Source organism: Anticarsia gemmatalis, chromosome 10 (assembly GCF_050436995.1).
Source record: "Anticarsia gemmatalis isolate Benzon Research Colony breed Stoneville strain chromosome 10, ilAntGemm2 primary, whole genome shotgun sequence".
NCBI lineage: Eukaryota > Metazoa > Arthropoda > Insecta > Lepidoptera > Erebidae > Anticarsia > Anticarsia gemmatalis.
This window is the reverse complement of record NC_134754.1, coordinates 13547591-13575071: the sequence shown is the minus strand read 5'-3', so window position 1 is coordinate 13575071 and position 27481 is coordinate 13547591. Positions and strand designations below refer to the sequence as shown.

The following is a 27481-nucleotide window of genomic DNA, read 5'->3' as shown; positions in this document are numbered from 1 at the left end:
ACAATTGCATTAAGTGGGGTTTCCAATGCAGCGAACGCCAAATAGCGAATGTACGAACGACGCTTTGACAGCTAGAAGGAATGTCTCCCACAAAAACATAAATAAATGGCCACCGTTGTTATTACGTTCTTCCTATTTGTACAATTTTGTGTTTATAAAATGGACGCCGACTACTCAGAGAGTCAAAGGTAACCAGCATGCAACAATATAAGTTGCATAAAGTTTATTTTAAGTTTGAAAGTTTCGCAATACTAGATCTAAAATTGAAAATGGGTCGTTGACAGAAAGTTTCGCGCCACAGCTAGAGCAACAGCTTCGCGCTTGTGTGTTGTTCACAGTGTCGCCTCTAGTTATGTTATCAACAAAAGAACCCTATTTACAGGGATCAGTTTTTATCCCGGCGCGAAAAACGTTGGAGTATGAACAGCCAACGGTTGGAGGAAATCGTGGCCGAATTGATGAGGCCCATCAGCAGCGACGTCCGCCGGAGCTTCGACACAGACCTGAGCGCGGTAAGTCCATGACACATGTCGGCGCCGGCCCGCCAATTCTATCACGCCGCCGCGCTGCCTCAGTAGAGTGCTTCCGACGTGCTGAGCGATACTGGCGATAGACTCGGACATTGGTCTGCTCACTGGTGAAACAGAGTCTGATGCTGGAGACCTACAGAGTGGCTGTGAACCCCACGCATGCGCTCTGTGCTAAGAAATTGCAATTTTGTTTGTGTTTTGTCAACAGAACTCTCTGCAATCTATTACCACAACTTGGATACTCAAATATAAATACATAAAATTGAGTTAAATCTTAATTATCTATTTATCTAAAGTTATAATCTATTTTCCCATAGTTTACCAACAACTATGCTGTCAAATTGTTGCTAAAAACTGTTTTACAATAACCTCTATCCGCGTATTCAATTTATTGGATACATGTAAATATGATTATCGCGCAAGAATTTCTAGCAATTTTGTTATATAACTATATAAGAGCATGTGTATGTAGGCTCATCATCTAATAATAGTATATACAGTATGTTGAACAGCCATATTTAGCATGATGGCGTCCAATATGATTGATGAGGAAGTGCTATGTATGGAAAAAATTGAACTTTAACACAGTAATGTGTGTATACTTGAATTATAGTATAGTTTTTCATAGATCAATATGTTTTCCATATATAAATATTATTAAATGACTACACATAGGAAGTGGTTGCTTAGCTAGTGTCAGTAGAACAATGTAGAGGTGTATAATGTATGTCATATCTGTGTACACAGTGTGTCAGTGTGTAATGGCTATGTAAACAGTGTTTGGTGAGCAGCACCCGGCCGCTGCACACTAAACCTTGTTCTCTTTCTACTTGACCTCTTTTCACCACCATTATCTTAACATTATTGCTATAAATTCTAGTTAGAAATACATAAAGTTTTCAGTTTCATATGTAGCACTGGTACGATTGTCCCAGAACATTCATATTAATGCTTTTCCTTTTAATCTTTGTGTAAAGAGATGTTAAAGGAGTAGGGTAATTTTTCTAAAGAATGTATATTGCGTTGTGTTTACAGAGCAGATACACTGGAACATATTGTTATGCTAATAGTATAAATTAGCATAAACTTGTAATTCCAATTTTGTGAAGGTGACGTCACAAGTCAATGTATCCAAATATATACCTGACTGTGCAAGTTGTGTTCATGCTTACATTACACTTTCATGTTGAAAAGATCTTTCTTTCAAGGATAATTTAAATGCATATTTTTGAAATTGAAAATATACAAAGAAATAAAAGAAATAGTCAAAAATGTAGTCTGCATTGTCATCCAACTTGGTTGCTATACTGTCTTGCTAATAAATAGTTGTGTATAGGTAATAAATCTGACAACTTTAATCTATACTAATATTATAAAGCTGAAGAGTTTGTTTGTTTGAACGCGCTAATCTCGGGAACTACTGGTCCGATTTGAAAAATTCTTTCAGTGTTAGATAGCCTATTTATCGAGAAAGGCTATAGGCTATATAACATCGCGCTACGGTTATTAGGAGCGGAGTAGCAACGAAAAATGTTACAAAAACGGGGAAAATGTTGACTCATTCTCTTAGGTGACGCAAGCGAAGTTGCGCGGGTCAGCTAGTATCCTATATTACGTATTTCGTTATGAGATTTCGTAAAAATCCTTTGTTAAGACAGTCCTAAATATCGTTAAAATCTCGTGAATTTAGAAGAAATTTTAGGTAAGATTCTTAAAATGCTTTAAATTAACGTTTAACAATCAGGGAAGGACCATAAAAATGGCGCCAATTCGTAAAAAGACTCATCATAAAAAAATGTTTTATTGGATGTATTGCGTTCTTGCAGGTACGGCGGGAATTAGTTGATCATCCAATGCTATTTCGCAATATTATACACAACTAAAGTCATATGAAACTTCAGAACAATCACAGAAGTCCAAAAGCATAAATTTAGATTGATAGCGTTATGTGGTTACATCATATCGTAATCAATCAATTGCACCGCCATTTGCAATCAATCATGTATCGTTAGTGCGTCGGTGCAGCGGCGGCGTGAGGTGGCCGGGCCCGGGCTGCCGGCGGCCGGGGCAGCGGGCCCGCCGCACACGGCGCATGCGTCCACTTTATTATATTATTAAGCATGCTGTCTAATTTTAGTAACAGGAACTGTTACCTGTGCACTGACTGTTGAACTTCTACGACTTACGCATACCTCGCACACTTAACTATTGTTATCTGTTTATTTTTTGAACGTCTAATCAACCATTAATAATGTCACTGTTCATGTTGGAGCCAGTGAATTAATGAATTATACTAAATGTTTTTAAATTAAGTTATAAGAACTCATTCACTTTTGCTTCTCACTGTCGATTCTGCCTGTGTCTACTTTTGAGGTAATACAAACCTTAAACACATCTACAGATATGAAATTACCTTATATTGTTACATGCATACATAACATCACACTTGCTTTACTCGAAGGCGTAGGCAGAGGTGTATGAAGTACCCCCACGTTTCGCCGTTACCAATGTTAGTATTATCTTGTAACTTTTTAACTGCAAAGACATAAAATCAGGGAGAAATTCCAAATACTTAGTGATAGAAATGTTATTTATAGAAAGCTAGGAAATGTAAAGTAAGACGAGAGACTAGAAATTTTGCGTCATCCTTCAATAAATAACAGTGAAGACTTGTTCAGATACTGTCAAAAACAAAAATATACGCTTAATCCGGAAACTTGAACCCGTGTCACAGATGTCGCTCGTGAGAGTCGCACCCTGGTGTTCCGCTGCTGGCATTGCTACTATAACATATATTCATACTAGCTGACCCGCGCAACTTCGCTTGCGTCACATAAGAGAGAATAGGTCAGAATTTTCCACGTTTTTGTAACACTTTTTACTGTTACTCTGCTCCTATTGGTCGTAGCGTGATCATATAAAATATGCTTTTTTTCACAAAAAATATTCTCAAAATTATTTATATCTCTTAATATAACGAAGTCGCGCTAAGGCATATCCGCCATTAAAACAGTTGCCATGGCAACGGAATTTTGTTAATTCAATGTCATTATAATATTGATTTTTCGCGACTTCGTTGAATTTTCTAAATTTTCCCGGGAAATGCGTCATTTTCCCGGGGTAAAAAGTAGCCTATGTCCTTTGTCGGGTATCAAAGTATCTCCATACCAAATTTCATGCAAATTGGTTCATTATTTTAGGCGTGATTGAGTAGCAGACAGACAGACAGACAGACAGAGTTACTTTCGCATTTATAATATTAGTATGGATAAACACACGAGTCGTCTATGCGTCCAATTGACCTCAACGAATGATTCGTACATGAATATCTCGAGTGTGATCTCCTATAAGTAACAATCAAATCAATTCAGATGGTATTGTTATATTAATGTTCTACAGATCTTCACAATTTTGTGGATCGTGCAGTAAAACCACGTTCATAGTTCCATTGATTCTATGAAATGAGTAAGACTAGGTACTACTCATTAGTAAAGGTAATTCATTATACATTGTAAATAGACTTTTTCAAAGTTGCAGACATCTTCCTTCATTGGCTAGTCGCTGTAGCCTGTAACTGATTATACGTGCATTCATCTAAGACGAAATACGCCAAAACATATGCAATTTGTCTGAAAAAAATATTAAAAATGAATAACGAGGCAACTGTCCCATAGTTTTATCTCGCTTTCGAATCAAGAACCCTTAGTTTGTTTGTTCTTAGTTTGTTGTTCCAATTTGTAAAAATGTGGAGACGCCGTGGGCGTGGAGTATACTGATGCGTATGTTGCTGTATGTGCTTGCGTGTGTGTGTCAGTTGTTGGAGGAGTACCTGACGGAGGCGGGGCTGCACGCGCTGGATAGCGGCGAGGACGCCGCGCCGCCCAACTTCTCGGAGCTGGCGCTGGTGGTGCAGCAGTCCGCCAACATCTACGGGCGCAAGGTCGACTGCCTGTACCAGAACGTGCTCTCCGTCAGCGACTCGCTGCTCAACACCTCGAGCGCCTCGCACGACGCGAGCGGCGCGGGGCCGGGGCCGGGCGCGGCGCCGGGCGACGAGCCGCTCACGCCGAGCGCCGGGCGCGGGCGGCGGCGGCGCGCGTCCGCGGCGCACGCCGACTTCGCGCTCATCGAGCTGGAGCCGCACGCCGGCGCCACGCGCGAGCCCGAGGCGCCGCGCCCGCCGCCCACGCTGCCGCGCTACTACATCGAGCTGGAGCCGCGCGTGCTCGCCGACTCCGACGTGCCGCTGCTGGACTACGCCGGCGAGCCCATCGGCCTGCTGGCCGACTTCCAGGTGGCGTGGCGCCTGCACGACGGCCTGCTCGTGGACGAGCTGGAGGGCGCGGCGCGCGGCGAGGCCCGCGTGCCGCCGGCCCTCTCGCTGCTGGAGCTGCAGGCGGCCATCGCGGCGGCCGCGCCCGCCTCCCCGCCGCGCCCGCCGCACGACGACTCGCCGCCGCGCGACCTCGTGCCGCTGCACGCCAGCACGCCGCTGCCGCCCGCCGAGCCCGAGCCCGCCATGCCGCCGCCCGCGCGCAAGGCCAGGAAGAGACGGAGCGACGTCAGGATAGAGCACGTTCACGACGGAACCGTCAAACTCGTGATCGGAGAGGGTGAGATCCGTCGTCCGTCATTTACGTTACAGCTCCACCGGAGCGAGCGAACGGTCACGTTCGATTTTAATCTAAAAATAACTTTACGCCGACGGTTCTCTTTCAGAGCTGATGGAAAAACTGAAGACGATGAAGGAGTTTCACCTCGACCACGCTTTCATCAACGCAATCGTCAAAAAACGTAAAAAAATCATCTTGAGCGAGAGGAGGCGACTGCTCCGCGAGACGCCGTCGTCCGACGAGGGTAAGTGCGAGACCGAGCCGGCGCGTGAGCCTCGCCCGCGGCGCTCCCGCCCTCACCGTCCTCCCTTCCGCAGAGTTCGCCGGCTTCACGAGCACCGAGGCGCTCGCCGCGATGCAGGCGGAGCTGGCCCTCGCCTCGGTGCGGGCGGTGCGAGGCGAGGACAGCGAGGACGACGGCTTCTTCGAGCAGAGCTCCGCCGGCTCCTCCGGCTCCGAGTCGACGCGCGACCCCGCCGCGGCGCTGGCGCTGGCGCTGGCGGCGGGCGACGCGTGCGGCGCGTGGCAGGAGCGCGTGCTGCGCCAGGCGGCGGCGGCCGAGGCGCGCGGCGCGCTGGACGTGCGCGCGCTGGGCGGCGCGCTGCTGGAGGCGCTGCGCGGCTCCGAGCGCCGCCCGCGCGCCTTCGCCGACGTGCTGCGCGCGCACGCCGCGCACGACACCGACGTGTCGCGGATCCTCCTCACCACGCTGTTCCTGGTGAGCCTCCGGTCCCTCGTCCGGTCGTCGTCGCTCAGTAGATGTCGTGATCCGAGCTTCCTGTTCGCAGGCGAACGCGGGCAACGTGGAGATAGTGAGCGGGGCGCCGCTGTCGCTGGACTCGTTCTCGCTGCGGCTGCTGTCGAGCGACACGCGCCGGTACTCGGCGGCGGCGGCGGCCGACGAGCACTTCCTGCGGTGAGACCCGCCCGCGGCGCTCCCCGCGCCGCCGCCCGCCGCCCCCGCACCCGCGCCCGCCCCCCGCGACGGCTGAATGCGACTCGACGTCGACGCTGGGCCTGACGAATCACTCGATGGTTTATCACATTACTGTAATTTCATTTCTGATACAGAGTGAGGTTTAGGTATTAACAGATTGACTTTAAATTAATCCAGATAACATAGTGCTATACGTATAGATATACGATTGTGTGATGATAGTATCGAGAGGCGTCACTGAATATTTGTAAATATAGTTTATAAGTGAACAGAACTGGTTTTCTCGAGAACAATAATATAGTTATTAGGATTAAGATGTAAATATCGCGCACATTTATGTAATAAATAATGGTGTCATACATATCGTTGTATGGACGTGTCGTCGACGCGGCTCACTTTGGCTCTCTCACACTTGCGATCGTTCTCCCACGAGTCTGTGTTTAGTACGAGTGTACGACATAATTACGATTGACAGTGAGTTTAATGTAATATCAACAATATAACTTGAAGAACAGCAGCGATAGTTTTGCTGAAACATCGACTGCTATTTTGTACGAGTTCTGTGAAATGGAGATATGGAAATTAACTGTGATATAAATAAACATCTATTGATGTTAATTAAGAGGCTGATGTAGAGTATTTATCGCTTCGTCTAAATCGTGATACATAAAATTAAAGGAGCTGTTGTGATGGCATTATAAATTAAAATTTCTTATAAGGATCGCAAGTTCCTTTCGATATCCTGTGGGAAATAACATAACAGAAATATGAGTCTCGCCAAATTCACATACACCCCCTAAAGTTGAAGGTACCTTTATTGTCATATTTAGTGGTCATCAACAGAGTTAAAACATCAAGTAACCTGTCTCGTTAAAGTCGGGGTACATTTTATTTTAGGCTTCACATATGTATGTGAGCGTGTTGGTGAGTGTGGCGCAACACTCATGTTTCTTCGTATTGTCTGAACACATTCACGTAGTCGACGGTGACGCCGTGACGGGTAGCTAGGTGGGAGAGCCGCGGTGTTCCGCGCGGGCGGTGCATAATATGTCGCGCAGGGTACTTTTGTAAGCGCCTCACACGAGTGTCAGTGCACTCAATACATTAAGTTTATTTAACTAATTACACCGTCCCTCAAAGACACTAATAACTCATCTATGCAGTAGTACTCTTGTACGTGTGTAATTATTGTACATAGCTATATTTAAGTGTAATGTGTAAATGATAATGATTTTTGTTGTGTAATAATGATGTAATGATGTGTTACTACAATGATTGTGTGAAACGAAGAGAAACAATAATAAAATAAATTTACAGTATTAAAAGGTACATAATAAGTGTCAATTAAGATCGTGAACATAATATATTATATACGTAGTAAATTCAGGAAAGAACGAACTGTAATAATGGAATTAACTGAAGTGTAAAGATGTGTGCCGCATATAATTATCACCGGCGATGAGGGCAGAGCGCGCAGTGTTCAGTCACTGTTGGTTCTACAACTGGTACTGGGCGACGCCTCCTTAATTATAATGTTTAAAACAATGTAATTTTTATTGTAAATATTTGTAAATTAAAGAGGCTCTAATTCTATTTTATTTTTATAGAAATATTTCGGCCAAATCTAAATCATGTTTCAACTAAGTGTTTCGTATTGATATTACTATGTTTGTTAAACTTGTTTATACTTCTGAAGGAGTCTCATGAAGCGTGAGTAGCGACACAAGTACGTGTGCCTTACAGTTGGAGTTGAGTGCACTGAGACTTCCACCCTCGTCACACGCTCCTGCAGTAGAGCGCCCGTGCAGCCGTGGCACCGGTGGCACGGTGAGGCTCACGGGCCGCGGGCACAGCGTGTATCGTGTTCGGCGCATTAGTATTACCAACACGACCAGTGGTAGTCAAATTATATCAATATTATATTGAAAAATGGTGTCTACAAGACAACAAGAAGGTTGTTATTATATTTGGCAAACAAATTAAAAAGATTTATTTAATTCAATATTTCGTTTTCCTTTGTAACCTGATCCGGTAAGAGATTTTTATAAATAATTTGAGATTTGACTACATACAATGGTGATGTTATTTAGTCATGTTTCTCTTGTACATGCTAAAATAGCTACGAAATTTTCTATTACAATATAATATTATTATGTCCAGGGCTAACCCTGTGTAAAACTTTTATCACCTTTCGGTAATAGTTCAGGGAAACAAGATTGTGGTGTGGGGAGGTTTTAGTCTAGAAGATGTCATTACCTATGGGTCTGTCCGATCATAGAACAATTAAAATTGATAGTGCCCCACAGTCCCGCTCCTGCTATAGCCCAGATTCCTACACCATGGCATAAATTTTCACAACCCCATGCACCACCGCACAAATTTCCCAGAATGATATATACATATATATTATTGAGACAGTGTGCCGGACCTATTTAAAGTGAGATTAGGGACAAAGTCTAATAAAATGATGCTCACACAAATCACCAGACAGGGTAGGCGCTGAATTAAAAGTCAATTTATTTGAGACCAGAAATTGCATCTGTATATACCTATTAAGATGTGATTACTGTGTGTGTAATGTGTTCTTTAATTTTAAGTTTGCCTAAGTAGAAATAAATAAACCATTTATTTTTGTTACACATAAAGAAACATCACAAATACAGAACTTAATAACTAGTCAGTACATTTATGTGCAACAAAGGGCTACAGCTCAGTATACGCTGTAAATACATAATGTAGGTGCCTATTCTTACATTTAATTTTGTGTTATCTGCATTGAATGAATAAAGCGGTTTTGTTCATTCTGTTTTCTATATTTCATAATCTGTTGTTTTCTTTTCATTTGATAAAGAACTACTTCATCGTTCTGTCATTCATTGTTGTGTCAAATGTCAAACTACGCCGGCAAATAATTCAATTATTTTTTCGCTGCGGACGAATAAATACGACGTAAAGTTCCTTCTTCAGTGCAGTGGAGGATATTTAATTAGTACGTAACTAAATAGTTTGATAGCTACCGTATACATAATAAAATTTACGACGTAAGTCTCGCTGCTTTTCACGTATTAATTGATATTGTTTTATATTGTGTCGCAGAGTCCGTGCGTGACTTGCAACAAAAATGGGAAAATTGCTGATAGTTTTCCTGGCACTCGCCGCCTCTTGCGTGGCTGCATTTCAAAGGTAAGTTTTTCTTAGTTAGTTCGTTAATAGTAGTTATTACGTCTTAAATAACGTTTGTGCCCATTTTAAATTTATAAATTATATAAACGTAATATTATGGCTACAGTTATATTTGTTGCCAAGGCACCTACACTCATGTCTATAAAACAAGCTGTATATTTTCCTGCAGTTATTTAGTAGATGTGAGAACCCAACAATGTTATAATGTGCATTAAATGAGTGTACTGTGTAGAGTGCCGCTGTACCGTATGAAGACGGTGCGCAAGCATTTCCACGAGGTGGGCACGGACCTGCAGGTGCTGAGGATTAAGTACCAAGTGAGCGGCCCCGCGCCCGAGCCTCTCTCCAACTACCTCGACGTGAGTACATCACACACACGCTCAACACTTGTTTATGTTAATCATTACTTATCTATCATATTATCTTTGTGTTTTGGTTTACGATAGTGACATGTTTTTATTAGTTGATAGTTCATATTCTTTCAATTCAACACAGGGTTCTTTACTAACAAAGTTATTATACCTACTTCACAATACAAGTACACAGTTAAATTTAGTAAACAAGGATATGGGTACATAATTAATAGCCACATTTGAGCATGAGGCTTGTAAAATGTTTACATAATTGCAGCAGTTGGGAGGTTGAAGGAGAAATGTAACAATGATGAGCACAAGTATGACAAGTATAATGTAACACACACTTATTGTGATAACCTTATTATCTAGACTGAGAGTTTGTTTATGTGTCTCGCGGCAACTCGCCGACGCGCTCCACCGCCGCTCTCAGCTCGCGATAATTTGCAGGACAGAATTGTTCAAGTTATGCGAATATTCCAGTAGTGAATGTTCAAATACTGTTAATAACATGTTGGTTTATGTTGAAAAATATATCAACATGTGGGAAATAACTGGAAGTTTTAATACCAGCCACCGGTCATGCAGTTCTTTGAATGTTTCCTAATTTTAAGTTAATACAAAAGAATATAAATGCCTTTGTAACCAGGTCACATATTATACATTTTGTTCTTAAGTTGACAAATATTTAAAATTAATTTGGCTTGCTACTGTATATTTTATGAATGTGTACAAAGGCAATAAAATAATAAGCTAAACAGTTGAAAACAAGTTGTTATCACAATTCACAGGAAAATATTATCAAGTACTGTTGTGGTGGACTTGATCCTGTTACTTCAGCACTTATTAACGAGAACAAATATTTTTATTGTATTCTTATCAGTTAAGTTGACTTTATAAGGAAAATGTTAACGAAAAAGAATGTTAAAAACGAATCCTTGTATTGCTAAATATCTCTTATAATAGGTAAAACATAATGGTATCACAAATAACTAGCTACTGCCCGCGACTTCGTCCGTGTAAAATTATTTCTATCTATCTATGTAAGCTATCAATTTACCAAATTTAATTAAAATCAGTCCAGCAGTTTTGTGAAAGAGTAACAAACATCCATCTATCCTTACAAACTTTTGCCATTATAATATTAATCGAATTGACTGCTGGAAAATTTAAAGCTGCAGTTTTGATTTGCAAACTATAGCAAATTAAGGAAAAATATATACAACCTGTTATTTGCACCTGCAACTTTAGATACCTCGATAATAGTCGTGTAATTTGTCTGAATCATTGCATAAGTTTTATGTTATATAAAAACAGATAGTATGTAATAATAGTGTATGTTCCAAGCATGTCTTACAAACTAGTTATTTTTTTATCAATGCTTCTAAAGTACAAGTGCCTTATACTTCAGTACTAATTATAAGTCACAGTAGGTTAAATTCCGCGGCGGTATTCTATGATGTGGTAATCAAATGAGCTAATTGTTCATATTTCCTAGTAAACAATAAATATGCTGCACACTGTGGTGTTACATTCACATGACTTGCTATATATCAAGTTTCTTTACAACTGTTCAAACAATCCATACTAATATTATAAATGCGAAAGTAACTCTGTCTGTCTGTCTGTCTGTCTGCTACTCAATCACGTCTAAACTACTGAACCAATTTGCATGAAATTTGGTATGGAGATATTTTGATACCCGAGAAAGGACATAGACTACTTTTTACCCCGGGAAAATGACGCATTTCCCGGGAAAATTCAGGTGGCGAACGAAGTCGCGAATATTCAATATTATAATGACACTGAATTAACAAAATTCCGTTGTCATGGCAACTGTTTTAATGGCGGATATGCCTTAGCGCGATTTCGTTATATTAAGAGATATAAATACTTTTGAGAATATTTTTCGTGAAAAAAAGCATATTTTATATCATCACGCTACGACCAATAGGAGCAGAGTAACAGTAAAAAGTGTTACAAAAACGTGGAAAATTCTGACCCATTCTCTCTTATGCGACGCAAGCGAAGTTGCGCGGGTCAGCTAGTTAGGCATATATTACAGCTTGGTTTTTAATAATTCGGTACGTACCCCTCGTACGTTTTATTTATTTATTTATTTACGTACCCCTCAACATTTCTCTCGATTTATGTAAATATTCACCAAATTTTACGCAATAGTAGCGTTAATACAAATAAATTATGTTGTTGACTTACTAGGGCTTCCAGCTTCGCGGTCATTTACGGATTATTCGACGACGAATCGGCTTAAGTTTACCCAGTACTCTTATATGATGATACAAAACGTTGTACTATCTAGCTGTATCCAGGCGTAATAAGCCGGTTCTACGTGGACCAGTGACATGTTATCAAGTGTGGTGTGTTGTGTACAGGCTCAGTACTACGGGCCCATCACGATCGGCAACCCGCCGCAGTCGTTCAAGGTGGTGTTCGACACGGGCTCCTCCAACCTGTGGGTGCCCTCCAAGAAGTGCCACTACACCAACATCGCTTGTCGTGAGTATATCTCAATCCCTTATTACTTTTATCCCTTAACTTTAGCTGGAAAAGTAATCATGCCCTAATGGAATCGGCTGAAATGATTTGTTTTTAATTTGTCAGATTAGAAAAAATATATAAACAATTCAGCCGACATGACCTCTACACACAAATTAATGAACAACTTTTAAAGTATAATCAATATGAAGTCTAATTGGTTGAAAACATAATCCGTTGTTGTTTGTTTATGCCTAGTTATCAGTGTGATGTGTGTGTGAAGTGGTGTGATGTATGTGACATGACTTTGTTGAATGTGAGCAGAGGTACTTGACCTCTCTGTCAACGAACTGCACGATCACGACACGATACTCAGACGCCACAATTTGACACTGATGCAAGTCTGATTCCAGCTCATTGACAATTTGCCACACAATTTATTGCAGTTTAAAAGGGCATTTGATTCATTGATGTCAGAAAACACTTTTCTTGAAATGACATTCAGTTTATCAGTTAGTTATTTTTAAAGAATTGTTATTAAAACAAATTACAAGTAATTAGCACTAGCTAGCTATGGAGGAAGATCGTGAGAAAACCTTGCTTGTCGTAAAATTTTGTGGATATCAAGTCCTCGTCCCGCACTAGGCTATTACTAGACAATAGCGCCTAACACTGGGAGTTGAGACCGTAATAATTTAGCAGTCAACATCTGAACCACATCCAGTACTGAAGATGAAGAAAATGTTCGTGATTCGCTTTGTACACCCTGTCTCTTCTGATTGACTAAACATTATAAACTCGACAATGTAAATGTTTGCAGTCCTGCACAACAAGTACGACAGCAGCAAGTCCCGCTCGTACCGCGCCAACGGCACGGAGTTCGCCATACACTACGGCTCCGGCTCGCTGTCCGGGTTCCTCTCCACCGATGACGTCACCGTACGTGCCCACTACAACACTACACACTACCATCTTACTACTCCAATATTGTCATTACATATATTATCCTGTTGTTTGTTTGTCGTATGGTTAGTGATCAACTTAGTGTCAAAGTTGTTCAAGCCGCCCCAAATGCCACTGACATGGCTTAACGACTGTTATCATAACAGAAAACAACCGGGACCGACTTTTTGCGTGCCCTCCGAAGCACGGAGGCGCCCAACTCAAATATCACTATGCAGTCACCCATCTATGGAATGACCGCGCCAAGGGTTGCTTACTTAACCCACAGATCGTTTACCGACCGGTGAGCGCAACTGGTTATGGGTGCCTCAAAATTATCCCATTAACAAGCGAGCTCCTGGAGCTAGTACATAGGAGTGTTGTGTGCGAGCAGGTGGGCGGCATCACGGTGCGCGCGCAGACGTTCGCGGAGGCGATGTCGGAGCCGGGGCTCGCCTTCGTCGCCGCCAAGTTCGACGGCATCCTCGGCATGGCCTTCAGCAGGTACGCGCTACACACTACTCTTACTACTGCACACTAAATGCTGATTTAAGGACTAATCTGGGATCCGATCCGCGCTACACTAAAACCAGCTTAACTGAATTATATTTGTTCTGTGTAAAACTGCATGTTGTTCGGATGCCTCCAGATAGGTGGGCAAATATCGTGACACAATGGATGCCTGAAGGTCGACGATGACGTCGAGGCAGGCCCAGGAAACGTTGGCGTGACGATTTAGACATTTATCAGGAAGAGTAGCAGGAAATTGGGGGAGACCTTTGCCCAACAATGGGACAGTATAGGTTAAAAAAAAAACTGCTATTAGACATAAAAATGCTACAAATCTCGAATCCATCATCAGGGGGATATAAACTATCTTAGCAGAGCCTGTAGCTACATAGTCTACAAAGTATCGACGACTATCCCCATTAACGTAATAATTAATAATCAACATTTTCCAAGATCTTGTGTTATTTTCACTAAACACTACCATTGTTTCAAACCTTCATTAAAATAATTGCCTACATTCTTCAAGTTGATTATAAAAGCAAACAATAGAAAATGTGATCTTAAACAATTCATTTATTATATTGAGTACACAACATAATTCTATGTTAGTTGCACTTGCTATCACGGAATGAAATAAGTGAAAAAATGTGTTTCAGTAGTTTCAGGGACTTAACTGAACATTAGTATGTAACGTACAGATAGTAATATGTTTGTACTGTGCGTGTACAGTATCTCGGTGGACGGCGTGACGCCGGTGTTCGACAACATGGTGGCGCAGGGGCTCGTCAAGCCTGTCTTCTCCTTCTACCTCAACAGGTGAGCAGTTCACCACTTACACGTTTAAACGAGCTATTCTATCGCTCAGAAATCCTCCTAGGAAACTAAATAATATAACAATATGAAAACTTTGCTGCTACGAAGTAGTATTGGAATTGTATGTAAATCACTATTATTCTGGAAAAAATAATTTGATCTGGTCAAACCAAAATTGTCATGTTCGAACTTAATAAAGGATGATTTTGTCTGTAAACTTAACTGTAATAACATTTAAGGGGAGTATGTTTTGATGTGTCGTGTGTGTGTCAGAGACCCGAGCGCGGCGCAGGGCGGCGAGATCATCCTTGGCGGCTCGGACCCGGCGCACTACCGCGGCAACTTCACGTACGTGCCCGTGGACCGCGCCACCTACTGGCAGTTCCACGTCAACTCCATCGCCTCCGTCGGACACACCTTCTGCGCTAACGTGAGACATCACTCAATATAACTCGTTTGATCACGTGCCAATATCACTACGACGACATTCTAATGACACTGAGTTATTCGTGAAACATACTATCTATGTTGATACTTACACGTGCGAGAACTATTAATTTATTTTAACATCATTCATTATCAACAAATTATAAAAAAATCTAGGATACAGTGTTTTCCTTCGCGTGTTCTGCTCGTTATCCTCAAGAACCATACACCTACTTAACAACTAGAGTGACGAGCAAACTACACGTATAACAATATATTATAATGTAATGTGTGGTACATGCGCAGGGCTGCGAGGCGATCGCGGACACGGGCACGTCGCTGATCGCGGGCCCGGTGGCGGAGGTGGAGGCGCTCAACAAGGCCATCGGCGCCACGCCCATGGCGTTCGGCCAGTACGCCGTGGACTGCTCGCTCATCCCGCGCCTGCCCGCCGTCGCCATCGACATCGGCGGCCAGCAGTTCACGCTCGACGGACAGGACTACGTGCTGCGCGTATGTATACATACACACAAACACACATACACACAAACATACATGCACTTGTACACTCATGTTCACTAACTTTATACCACATTTCCCATATGATTATTCTGTTGAACACTAGAAGCTAGTATTCCAGATCATACGTCCTACGCACTTCGTTTAGGTAATAGTTGTAAGCGGACAGACTATTCTATAGGAATATTAATCTCAGCGAGTTTTAAAGCAAATTAAGAAGTCAAGTCTTTCTAGACTTGACCCGATCTTAACTTAGTAAACCCGAACATACTAACAAATATATAAAGTGTAGTAAATGTTTAGTTATAAAATGATTGTTGTATGTGTGCAGGTGACGCAGTTCGGTAAGACAGTGTGCCTGTCCGGGTTCATGGGTCTGGACATCCCGCCGCCCAACGGCCCGCTGTGGATCCTGGGCGACGTGTTCATCGGCAAGTACTACACCGAGTTCGACATGCAGAACAAACGCCTCGGCTTCGCGCCCGCCGTCTAACTCACACACACGCTCCCCACTTGCAGGCTGAACCAACTACAAACGTATTGTAGACGAACAAATGTCAACATTAACTCATTGCACGATTGCTAGCCTCAGCCTATTTGCTTTTGAGTATTCTGAAAAGTCGATCGGAAAGCGGCAAAAAAGTAAAGCTAATTTACGAATAGATTAACACATTGTGTACAATACTTGTTGTCTATATTTAACATGATAGCGTGCAAGTTGTCGAGAGAGTTGGTTAGTGATCTATATATTTTGTATAGTAGTATCGTAACGAATGGTCGGTCACAGCCGGCGGTCGTTACGAGTGACACTAGTTCTAGATATTTAGTAAGTTCCTCGTCGTAGCAGACCAAAGTGTTCGCTTAGTACCGCTCATGGTGGCTCGGTGGCATGGCTGTACTGACTCGTACCACGCGCGGCTCGACACGAACCCATGACAAATCAGAATGTTGCCGGCGCCATGACAGTGTTGCCTTTATATGTTGTTTTCTTACGTTTGTACTTTAGAAATAAAATTTTGTATAAACATTGTTGTTTTAATAAGTAACCCGCGCGGCTCCGTTTGCATATAAGCTGGAAAATATAAAAGTTGACTTTTATCCCATTTTTGAATAAGCGGGGGGGGGGGGAGGGGGGTGGATAATTGTCTAACAACGCATATTTATTTATTTCTATAAATAAACCAGAAGAAATGAAGACCCACGTACAGTTTTATAAAATGTTGAAATATGTAAACAAAATACTATTCTAATATTTATTTATCCCCTATTTTAACCCCTTAGGGGCAAATAAAATATTTTATATCATAGAAATACGTGCTTTTTACTTCAAACGAATATCCTAAATATGAAGTTTCATGCTTCTAGTTCCATAAGTGAATGGACCTTCATATAAATTATCATCCCTTATTTTAACCCGGGGGAGGGGGGAAGGGGGATAAAATTATTTATTTCAAACAAAAATCTCAAGTACGAAGTATCAAACTTCTCATTACGAAAATGGCGATATTTCATTCAAAATTTTCAACAACATTTTCATCCCCCCCCCCTCCTCCCTTAGGGGTGGATCACTGAAGAATCCTTACAAGAAAATACACCCATTGTCCAAATTTCATATTTCTATCTTCTATCGTTTAAGTTTGTGTTGATATATTATGTGTAGATATGCATGATACCCACTCTCTCAAGAACAGAGTATAGATTAGATATCATTCAGAAGTTGACCCTTTTGTCATCAGCCATTTGCTTTTTTTAAACAAAATGTAGGTGACCTTTCCAAAAACAGCACATTCGGGAAGTGTTGATTGGTTAGTCACTTACCCCCGGTCTCTGAGTACATTTAGCGGTAGTTTATCAATTAAATAGCGTTTTGTTATATAAGTTTAAACGCTAATGAAAAGCTAAATATACCTCAGAAACCGGGGGTAAGTCAGCTAACTTGGTGATCAGGGCAGAATTATAATATACTAGCTGACCCGCGCAACTTCGCTTGCCCCACATAAGAAAGAATGGGACAGAATTTTCCACGTTTTTGTAACACTTTTTACTGTTACTCTGCTCCTATTGGTCGTAGCGTAATGATATACTTAAAATATTTTCAAAATTATTTATATCTCTTAATATAACGAAGTCGCGCTAAGACATATCCGCCATGAAAACAGTTGCCATGACAACGGAATTTTGTTAATTCAATGTCATTATGATATATTTATTATTCGCAACTTCGTTCGACACCTGAATTTTCCCGGGAAATGCGTCATTTTCCCGGGGTAAAAAGTAGCCTATGTCCTTTCTCGGGTATCAAAATATCTCCATACCAAATTTCATGCAAATTGGTTCAGTAGTTTAAGCGTGATTGAGTAGCAGACAGACAGACAGACAGACAGACAGACAGAGTTACTTTCGCATTTATAATATTAGTATGGATTGTGCAGTTTGTTTAGCAAAAGTTCAGTTAATGTGTAAAAGTTAAAAATATTTATTTGTGACCTCAAACAACATGACACAGGAACGGAACAACCCAATGGAAACAATATTGAGTTAATTTCATAATTAAATACTATTTATTTAAATAAAGTTTAAGTAAAATAGATCGTCCATACATAAATTATAATTACAATATTCTGATAGAACATCTGATGTATGTTGCTCGTCTCGTCAACTACCGTATATATGCTACACTATGTATACCACTAGCCACTAGCTCCACTACACTAGTCCCAGTTTATGTTTTTTCCTGAACTTTTTCACGTACGCTTCCACCAGCGCCTGTATCTTCGCCGGGTTGATCTCGCCCGACTTGTTGTGACAGATCTGAAAACATCCACATCAGCGTCGTTGAGCGTCTATTCATACATCTCGAAACGGATACGTGTCTCTAATGCTACTGTTATAGTAGCATTACAAGACCTCGCACACACTAACGAGATCTAATAAAACTCGTGACAAACTACTCATATCCATAAAAAAAACATCAATGATATAATAATGAATAATGAATGGCAAGAAGGGGAGTGTACCTTGGGCACGGCGCGGCGCAGGATGTCCTTGTACTCATCCTTGGTGACGTGCTTCTTGTTGTAGTGCGGCTTCAGCACCAGCTTCACCTCCTCCACCACGCGCTCCTGACGGTTCAGCTTCTTCAGGAACTGCAACACACGAGACACACTATACATCTGCACCGGTGCGGCTCGACTACTCATTAACTACACACATCACACACAGCACACACAGTACACATCAGTCCACAGCACACAGACCCTCCGCTAGCGATGTGTATCAGCATATCAGTGAATGTCAGCGATAAAACATCTTAGCGCCGGTGCTCGGCGCCGCGATGGTGACTTGCAACTTACTACGTCTTTAGCAACACGCATGCTCACTTTGCTCTTAACTTGCATCTCGACGGCGGAGCTCGGCAGCTCGTCCAGGATCTTGAGGTTGTCGTCGTCGAGCTTCACGCCCACCTGCGTTTTACCTGCGGACAGTGACACGCGGCGTTAGTGGAGTGACGGCCACCGGGAGTCGCTCGCGGCCTGCTGCGGCGCCGACTTACCTTTCTTTCTACCGAGTTTGCCGGACATCTTGCCGGAGCCCGACTTCTGCTTGCGGGCGCGCGCGGGCCTCTCGGCGATGGCGTCGAAGGGGTCGCGGCAGGCGCCGGGCGGCTCGAACAGGTCGCCGAAGTCGCTGGAGCCGGGCGAGTAGGGCGAGTCCGCCTCCGCGTCCGAGTCGGGGCGGCGCGTGGCCGGCACCGAGCGCGTGAGCTTGGTGGCCGGCATCGGCTTGATCGGGTCCGACTTGATGGGAGACGGCTTCGCCAGGAACAGCTTGGGCGCCGCGGCGCGGGTCGGCGACGGTAATACTATGCGGATGGGCGGCGCCGCCGCGGGCTGCGGGGCCACGGGCGCCGTGGCGGGGGCCGGCGTGGCCGCCACCGTGGCCACGGGCGCGGCGGGGGCCGCGGGCTCCGTCTCCGCCTCGCCCGGCGGAGGCTTGTCGGGGGACACGTCGCGCGTCGACTGCAGCAGCGCCATCACCTGCCGTGCGCCCAGGACGTTATGAATTTCACATGTAAATCGACACAAGTGATGATACAAATGATTATAATGTTCTTTTAGCTGATATCTTATTTCCTTCAACGTATCGGTAAGGGCTAGAGATCCTTAGTCATGTAAAGTACAACAATTTGTATCATAATTATTAATTACCGACTTATTAATAATAAACTTTATTACAAAAAATCCACAGCCTGTACATAATCAACTCGAGTAAAGTTCGTTCACCAGGCTCAGGAGTCATATGATATTCGAATCAATGAAACTAAAACCATACAGATTCTTTATTACATTTGAAATGCATTTTTGTCGGGTATTATCAAATTGTACAATTAATTATTTATTTGTTACCGACTTAGTAATAAATAAAATGATAATAAGCTATAGATATCTGGTCAATATTGTAATACCAAAATAAAAACAAAATTACATACAAAATCATTAATTATAATTGTTCATGTATTATAATGGTATTGAGATTTCATTATCAAATTGCATACAAATTATTATTATTATTGTAATTTCAATGATAGATTTTATTATTAAATCATGCCTATAAATTGCCTATAAAGTATTATTAATATAAATATATTTATTTTATTTAATTATCATTGTATCAATTATTAATTATTATTAATATTAAGCAAGACCTAATACTTGTTGTAGTAGCCTAGATAAGTAACAGTATCGCTCAAAATGAGGCCTTCATTAAAAAACCAGCGCTGCAATATCTTCGTGGTATTGCAGCATATAGCTGAATGAGGGCCTCATTGTTGGCAATACGTGCACATATTGTTCTTTTTTTATTGTTTATTATTGTTTATTGCCAACAATAAAATTATTTTCATTTCATTTCATAATTTCATAGAAAGAATGTTACTACAATAAAGCCTCTCTTTCCTAGCGTTCTGCTATTGGGCGGGCGGCGCACGCGACGTTGCCGCACCGTTTGATGTACTTCGATTTTTTGTACAGAGTGATACAGTTTTGACTACATTATTTTATTATTTAGTTTGCCAACAATTTTATTTTTTGTTTGTTACATGATTATTAACCCCTAACCCTACCCATACGTTGAAGGAAATAAGCCATTGTAGCGGCACGTCGTATAAGTATGTTTATCAGTTAGTCGGTTACCACAGTGAGAGCTCTACGTTTGGAAGCAACCACCGCGTGTGAGTCGTCTAATCATATATATTTATCGCTTGACAAAAAAAGCTCAGCGATATAAACAGCCGGGTTTCGACCCCGCGACACCGACCGCGGTTAAGAGACGGTCATATGATAAATAATTATGTCCCGATTAACTTTGCTTTTCACATTATATCTTGCCACGAATTCAGCAGTGAAGGAGGTCGCGGCGGCACTCACTTTCTCGATGGGCGAGATCGGCCGACGGTCGATGACGTCATCGGCGGACAGGTTGGTCTTCTGCGCCGCCTCCAGCGTCATGAGCGCCCGCGGCGGGGACGCGGCGTGCGGCGACGGAGGCGAGGCGGAGGCGGAGCGCGTGGGCTCGTAGGGGTCGTAGGCGTCCGGCGAGTCGGGCGGCTCCGGCGGCGTCAGCGGGCCCCGCGCCTCGTCCGCGCCGCTCGCCGCCGCCTCGCCCGGCGCCGCGCCCGGCTCCGGCGGGGTCTTGGGGCCCACGGCGCCGTGCGCCGGCTCCGCGCCGGGGGCGGGCCCGGCGGGGCCGGGGCCGGCCGCCTCCTTCTCCCCGGCGTCGTCGTCGCTCAGCAGCACGATGACGTTGCGCGGGGAGGGCGTGAGCTCGCGGAAGGGCGAGCGCTCGAGGTCGATGATGGCGACGGGCTTGGCGGCGACCGCGTCGGCGTCGGGCGCCGCGGCTCGCCTCCTGCGGCGGCGGCGCTCCCGGCGTCGCTCGCGCCGGTCCTCGCCCTCGGCGCGCTCCTGCTCCTTGAAGCTGACGCTCACGAGGATGTTGTCGCCGGACGTGAACACCTCCTTCGAGGGGCCGGCGGCGTCCCGCACCCGTCGATGCCGCGCTCGCTCGGGGTCGCGGCGGCGCCTCGCCCTCCTCAGCTCGGGCGGTGGCGAGGGCGACGGCTCCGGCGGCGGCGTGCGCGGAGACAGCAGGCGCGAGTCCACGGAGCCCGGGGAGCGGGCCTGCGCCGGCTCGGGGCCCGCGTCGGGCGCCGGCGACTGCTCGGGCGTCCTGCTGGCGCTGCGGCGGCGGACGCGGCGGCGGCGCGGGCTGCGGCGGCGCGGGGAGCGGCGCCGGGAGCCGGAGCGCGACGAGCGGGCGCGCTTCTTCCGCTTGGTGGGCTTGGCGCGAGGGCTGCGCTCGGCGGACGCGGAGCGACGTCGCTTGCGACTGCGTTCGGGCTCGCGGCGTCGCCTAGGCTCGGGTCGCTTTTCGCGGTCGGCGGAGCGACGGCGCCGGCGCGGGGCGCGGACGGGGGAGGCCAGGCGCGGCGGCGTGGAGCGCGGCGAGGCGGAGGCGCGGCGCCGGGGCGAGGCCGACACGCGGCGCCGCGGCGAGGACGAGGCGCGGCGGCGGGGCGGCGTGGCGCGGGGCGACGTGGAGCGCCGGGCGCGAGGTGACGCGGAGCGGCGGGCGCGGGGGGAGGCCGAGCGCCGGGCGCGCGGCGAGGCGGAGCGGCGCGCGCGGGGCGAGGCGGAGCGCCGGGCGCGAGGCGGGGGCGAGGCGGAGCGGCGCGGGGGCGGGGAGCGCGAGGCGGAGGGCTCGGAGCGCGGCGCGTGGCGCGGGGACACGTCGCGGCCGAAGGCGTCCTTGGGCCGGCGGCGCTTCTCGGAGACGACGGTGCGCACGTCGTAGCGCTCCAGGTCCTTGCGGCGCTCCTTGCGGCGCTTGTTCCGCTCGCGCTCGTTGCCGTCGCTGGAGTCGCGGCGCTCGCGTTTGTTCTTCTCCTTCTCCTTGTCCTTGTCTCGGTCGCGGTAGTTGCGCTCCTTGCCGCTCTTGCTGAGCTTCTTGAAGGCGATCTCGGTCTTTTTGCTCTTCGACTTGTTCTTGTCCTTGCCCTCCTTTTTGGATTCCTTCTTCTTCCTCTTTTTGGTGTCGGGCGCGTCCTTCTTCTTGTCGAGGATCTCGCCCTCCTCGGCGTGCGGCGGCGCGCGGGGCGGGGAGGCGCGCGGCGACGAGTGCGGGGAGGCGCGGCGGGAGTCGCGGGGGGAGGCGCGCGGGGAGGCGGCGCGCTCGGTGTCGCTGAACATCTCGTTGCCCTCGTCCTCGGAGATCATCTCGGTGTCGAGTCCCTCGATGCCCTTGTCCTTGTCGGTCTCGAGCGACGTGTCCTTGGACTTGTTCTCGTCGAGGCAAGGCGTGTAGCTGCGCTCGTCCTCGGTCTCGCTGATGGACTCGGTCATCTTCTCGATGAGCTCGTCGGCCGCGTCGCCGGCGGCCGAGCGTCCGTCGTGGCCGTCGAGCGGCAGGTCGTCGTCGTCGGCGCCCGACACGCGCTCCTCGTCGTCGGACTGCGAGTCGTCGGCGGACTTGTCGCCGGCGGTCGAGGCGGCGCGCGGCTCCGGCGCGGGCTCCTCCGAGCGCGGGGAGCGCTCCTCTTTGTGCTCCGCTTCAGATCGCGCCTGAAGCGGTTCGACGTCCATGGGCGTGGGGGTGGTGGGGGTGGCGGGCGCCTCGTAGTCGTGCGGCGGGGTACTGGGCTTGTCGACGACGGCGGTAGCGTCGGTGTCCTCGAGCTGGTCGCGGACGAGATCGGTGCGCTCCTCCGCGCCGGGACTCTTCTCCTTGTCGCCGGGCTCGGGTGCCGTCGCGCGCGGACTTCGTTTGGGACTACCGGCGTCGTCGGCGACCGGCTCGGCCTCCATGTCTTCGGCCGCGTCCTCCTCCTCCTCGTCGTACAGCGACATCTGTCGCTTGATCAGTGACGGCGTGTTCAGTTTTATCTTGATAGGATTACGAGGGTTAGTCGTTATGGGGCATCTCTTCGATACCTTTTCCTTCAATTCCTCGTCGGATTTCTTCTTTACGGGATCTATACGACTGATGGGATCGATACGATGCACGTGCGAAGTCGGCGGAGGCGGGGGCGGCGGCGCAGGGGCCGTCTCGTCCGGCATTTCGTCGTCCTCCTGCACCAGGTCTTCGAGGTTGTCGTGCGGCGCGGGGGCGGCGGGGGGCGCGGGGCCCGAGCCCGCCAGCTCGCCGGCCGTGTCCGCGAAGTGCACGCTGGTGGCCGAGTAGATGGAGAAGTTGGGACAATCGCCCTCCGAGTCGTCGTCGCTGCGGTCGTGGAGCGGCGCGGGCGCCGGCACGATGAGATTGTGGTGCTCCTTAAGCACGGCGCGCACCGCACTGTCCAGCACGTTGGGCGGCACGTTCATGCCGCTCGTGTCCAGCCCCGCCAGGATGTTCTGCACGGCGTGCTGCGCCGCGGGCAGCGGGGTCGCCGGGCCGGAGGGCTGCGGTGGGGCGGGCGGCGCCGGAGCGGTGGCGGGAGCCGTGGCGGGCGCGGGCGGTGTCGGGGCGGGCGGCGCGGCGTCGTCGTCGGCGCTGTCGTCGTCGTTGGTCGGGTCGGTGGGGTCGTACTTCTCCGTGTCGATGACGAGGCCCGAGTCGCTCTTCTCGTCCTCGGACTTGTCGACGTCGGCCGTCTTGTCGAACTTGAACACGGGCGGCTCGGGCAGCGGCCGGTAGGGCTGCGGCTTGTCGCCGGCGGAGGCCTGGCGCGACACGGGCGCCACGCGCATGTCCAGCGGGTCGTTGTCGAAGCCGCCGAAGGAGTGGCGGTGCGGCGGCGGCTCGGCGCGGGACACGGGCGGCGGCACGTAGGGCTGCCACGACGGCGCCAGGCTGTAGCGGCCCGGCGGCTGGTCGCCGAGCCGCGGGTTGGGGCCCGCGTTCACGCCGCGGTTCTGTTCGGCGGGCGGCTGTCGCCTGTTGCGATCGAAATTTGTCTCTTCACCTATGGAGTAGTGGTGAGGTCGACGTGGAAAGTTGTTGTAGGCGTCGCCGTCGTCGCGGCGCATATTGTTATTCTGATGGTACGAGTTGGCGTTCCCCTGACGGTTCTGGTAGCCGCCGCCGCCGCCGTAGTTGTTCTCGTAGTTGCCGCCCCTTCCGTTGTTGAAGTTGTTCGCGTTCTGGTCGCGGTGGTAGTTGCCGCGGTAGCCGCCGCCCCAGCCGCCGCCGCCGCGGGACTGTCCCGGGTACGACGGCGTCTTCCTCGTGGCGTCCTCGGCTCGCGACAGGTCCACTCGCTCCCGCTTCTCGTCCGCGTCCCGCGGGCGGCCGGCGGGGAGGTCGCCGCTCTCGCGGGTCTCCACTTTGATGTTGACGCTCCCGTCGACCGAGATCGAGACGACCGAATTTCTCGAGTGAAGGCGCGTCTGACTCTCCAGGATGGACGACAGCACGTCGGGCGCGGAGCTCGCCGGCGGCGGCGAGGGCACCGTCACCATCTTTCGCCGAGCCTGAAAACGATCAACCGGATGAGCGGGGCTGACGACGGAGCCGAGCCGGGCGGGCGGGAGCGGCGCTCACCTGGCGGTAGGCGCCGAGCGAGGCGGGCGCGGGGCGCGCCGCCACGGCGGTGCCGGCGCGCTGCGGGCCGCGCGCCTCCTCCTCCGAGAAGTACTCCAGCTCGTGCGGGGACCCGAACAGGCTGAGCGCGGGCACGCCGGCGCGGTGGCGCAGCGTGGCCAGCGCCGAGTCCCCGGCGTGGGAGCGCGCGGCGCGGGCGGCGCGGGGCGGGGCCGGCGCGAGCCCGCTGGCCGCCAGGCGCTCCCGCACGCTGGCGCGCACCAGCGTGCGTCGCGCCGCCGTGCGGGGCTGGCGCCGGTACTGTGCACATACGTATTGATTATTGCTCAGTTTTCGTTTCTATGGCACCGAATTTATATACAGTCCGCTTTAATGATAACGCTGGCTTGTTTCTACGTTCACTATGGCTTGAATTACTCGTGTGCATAGATTTGTAAACGAAAGTAGACGAACAGTCGTTAGTTACTCTATAATTTGTCTAAAGTTCAAATCACTCGAATTGACTCCTAAAAGTCAGCTAATAAAATCAAATTACAAATTAAAAATTAGAATTTCTTTATTTACAATTGGCGACCCTAAACTTTCTCATGTTTAGGTGTATATACAGTTTCGTCTATACTTATAATAAATCTGTAGAGAGGTCAATCGTATATAAAGTTATTACATCAAGAAAATTTGGTTTCGCTGTTTTTATTGTATATCGCGTGGCAGTTCACAATCTGGTTAGTCTCAGGTTAGGTACTCACCTTACGATTCTTAATTTTTCTTGTAACTGTTTTTGTGACAGGCATTATATCATTTCCTTCAACTACATACTCTACAATAAGAGTTTTAGTCCTTCTTTTATGTCTTCTGTGCTGTGTGGTGGGCCTCCTCCTGGTTGTGACATTCCTTGAAGATGTGTCACGTGATGTACTTGGAGACTCTACACTTGCAGAAGTGCTAGGTAGGTTGGGTAGGTCCAGAATGAGGTTCTGGTCACTGTTACTTGTATTGTATACATATCTGACGGGGGATGTGGCTAAACGACCACTTATTGCAGTTCTGGCACGCCCCGCTCTGGCCCGAGTGGGTTCTGTTAGTTCTGCAAATATTGAACCCATATCTGACCTAAGCATCACTTCACAATCTGGACAGAACCATTGTGAGTCAGGCACCTGGAACACAATATATGATTTAGTACACAGAATTAAACCACCAAGTTGACAGACAAACACAGAATTGATGTAAACCTGAAGCAGTGGTGGATCCAGACAAGCCAAGTGATAGCCCAGATCACAGGCGTCACACAGCAGCATGTACTCCTCATTGTCTTCACCAAAACACACCTATAACAAAACATCATAATATAGTAACCTACATTACTCACTCATACTTTACAATATTAAATGTAAGTTGATTCCCATATTTCAACTTACCTCACAGAATGTATGATCAAAAGGAACCATCTCCCCGATGGCTCTTTCTCCTGCCACCTTGACCGGCTGGGTGCACAGCACGCGCCCGCCTGCACATGCTCTTACCACTATGAAGTCAAAGGTCATTCTATCTACTGGACAAGTGTTCACATTCTTTGACCACTCAGTGATACAATCCAGGCAGAATATGTGTTCACAGCTCTGCGGAGTGCCCACTTGCTGATCAGTAAATCGCATTAAACAAATTGAGCATTTGTCAGAGTTCCCCTCAGAACTGTCAGATGCAAAGCCCGAAGTCGGCCCCGCAGCCGAGGTGGACAGCTTAGCGCCCGGACTGGAGGGCTTGGCACTCGAAGTGGAGGGCTTGGCACCCGAAGTTGAGGGCTTGGCACCCGAAGTTGAGGGCTTGGCACCCGAAGTGGAGGGCTTAGGCGCGTCCGAGTGGTCGGTGGCCCAGCCCGACGTGTCGCTGTCCGAGTCCCGCAGCTTGGGCAGCGCGCGTCTGCGGCGCATCACCGAGCACACCACGGAGCTCCCGCTGCTGTCGTTGCCCACATCGCTTCCCTCGTCGCTTACGACCTGAAATGCACTCGGATTGTAACAGTATGTCGATGCTTGAGCATTACAACGTGTTGTGGCTTGGTCAATCACCATTAATCTCTTTCTACGTGTCCCCGCTGCAATTAAGCTTTCGTCACTGTCCGAACCCGAGTCTGACGACGCCACCATTACGTTTTTGATCTTGCGTTTAGACCGCGGTGGTAAGTCTTCACCACCTTCGTCACTCATTTTCCCAAGTAAACAGTGTCGAATGGAACTTAGTGATCACGACACGAAGCCAGTTGCAAAGGTGTTAATGACCGCCGCCGTCTAATATTCGAGCTAATTATACTATTATTTAACAAAATCATTCGGACTGTAAATTAATAACATGCATATAGATTGTTTCTATACAGGCAATTGCGTACGCGTTATCCTATAATAATTCCACTATTTTGACAGCAAGCCGCTATCAATGGTCAAGCAGCCATTTTACTTTCAATTCTTTTTTTATTTTGGTAGTGATGGGCAAAATACAATAGTCCATAGTAGATTGTTCACTAAACTAATTCTTCAATAATTTATTTCAAATACATTTCAATAGTAATCATTCATAATTGATTGATGGCCTACTCAAGTCTACTTTATACATAAGTATTAAAAA

The 27481-nt window shown here is 47.3% G+C and overlaps 3 protein-coding genes across 5 annotated transcripts; 2 read left to right on the top strand and 1 right to left on the bottom strand.

Moving 5' to 3' along the window:
* The first annotated feature begins 54 nt into the window (after positions 1–54).
* On the top strand, positions 55–8082 carry LOC142976243 (uncharacterized). Of its 2 annotated transcripts, XM_076119527.1 has the most exons (6): positions 55–188; positions 383–512; positions 4345–5143; positions 5250–5387; positions 5461–5861; positions 5932–8082. In XM_076119527.1, exons 1-6 carry the CDS (start codon positions 106–108, stop codon positions 6061–6063), a joined length of 1683 nt encoding a protein of 560 aa, XP_075975642.1. In that variant the 5' UTR covers positions 55–105; the 3' UTR covers positions 6064–8082. The 2 variants fall into 2 exon arrangements, with proteins under 2 accessions (XP_075975642.1, XP_075975641.1); XM_076119526.1 differs by having other exon boundaries at positions 5461–8082.
* An 831-nt stretch (positions 8083–8913) lies between these two features.
* cathD (cathepsin D) lies at positions 8914–16347 on the top strand. Its single transcript, XM_076119528.1, has 10 exons — positions 8914–9069; positions 9177–9263; positions 9496–9622; positions 12010–12133; positions 12933–13051; positions 13449–13558; positions 14294–14380; positions 14651–14807; positions 15110–15316; positions 15654–16347. Exons 2-10 carry the CDS (start codon positions 9202–9204, stop codon positions 15813–15815), a joined length of 1155 nt encoding a protein of 384 aa, XP_075975643.1. The 5' UTR covers positions 8914–9069; positions 9177–9201; the 3' UTR covers positions 15816–16347.
* Positions 16348–17860: 1513 nt separating this feature from the next.
* On the bottom strand, positions 17861–27314 carry LOC142976245 (uncharacterized). Of its 2 annotated transcripts, none has more exons than XM_076119529.1 (10): positions 26929–27314; positions 26278–26856; positions 26092–26187; positions 25606–26016; positions 24860–25159; positions 20749–24789; positions 18876–19359; positions 18676–18797; positions 18340–18468; positions 17861–18133 (listed from the first exon to the last, which is right to left on the bottom strand). In XM_076119529.1, the coding sequence occupies exons 1-10, from the start codon at positions 27064–27066 to the stop codon at positions 18029–18031; spliced, it is 6405 nt and encodes a 2134-aa protein (XP_075975644.1). In that variant the 5' UTR covers positions 27067–27314; the 3' UTR covers positions 17861–18028. The 2 variants fall into 2 exon arrangements, with proteins under 2 accessions (XP_075975644.1, XP_075975646.1); XM_076119531.1 differs by having other exon boundaries at positions 18703–18797.
* Positions 27315–27481: the final 167 nt, after the last annotated feature.

Bases quoted from the DNA above. Each gene is read 5' to 3' on its own strand.
- LOC142976243 (XM_076119526.1), top strand. From the start codon at position 106: ATGGCCACCGTTGTTATTACGTTCTTCCTATTTGTACAATTTTGTGTT. The intron at 5,144-5,249 runs GTGAGATCCGTC...GTTCTCTTTCAG, and splicing joins CAAACTCGTGATCGGAGAGG to AGCTGATGGAAAAACTGAAG. The intron at 5,388-5,460 runs GTAAGTGCGAGA...TCCCTTCCGCAG, and splicing joins GACGCCGTCGTCCGACGAGG to AGTTCGCCGGCTTCACGAGC.
- cathD (XM_076119528.1), top strand. From the start codon at position 9,202: ATGGGAAAATTGCTGATAGTTTTCCTGGCACTCGCCGCCTCTTGCGTG. The intron at 14,808-15,109 runs GTGAGACATCAC...GTACATGCGCAG, and splicing joins GACACACCTTCTGCGCTAAC to GGCTGCGAGGCGATCGCGGA. The intron at 15,317-15,653 runs GTATGTATACAT...GTATGTGTGCAG, and splicing joins GACAGGACTACGTGCTGCGC to GTGACGCAGTTCGGTAAGAC.
- LOC142976245 (XM_076119529.1), bottom strand. From the start codon at position 27,066: ATGAGTGACGAAGGTGGTGAAGACTTACCACCGCGGTCTAAACGCAAG. The intron at 19,360-20,748 runs GTGAGTGCCGCC...GGCGCACGGCAG, and splicing joins CGATCTCGCCCATCGAGAAA to GTGATGGCGCTGCTGCAGTC. The intron at 18,469-18,675 runs GTAAGTTGCAAG...CGTGTGTTGCAG, and splicing joins TGCGTGTTGCTAAAGACGTA to TTCCTGAAGAAGCTGAACCG.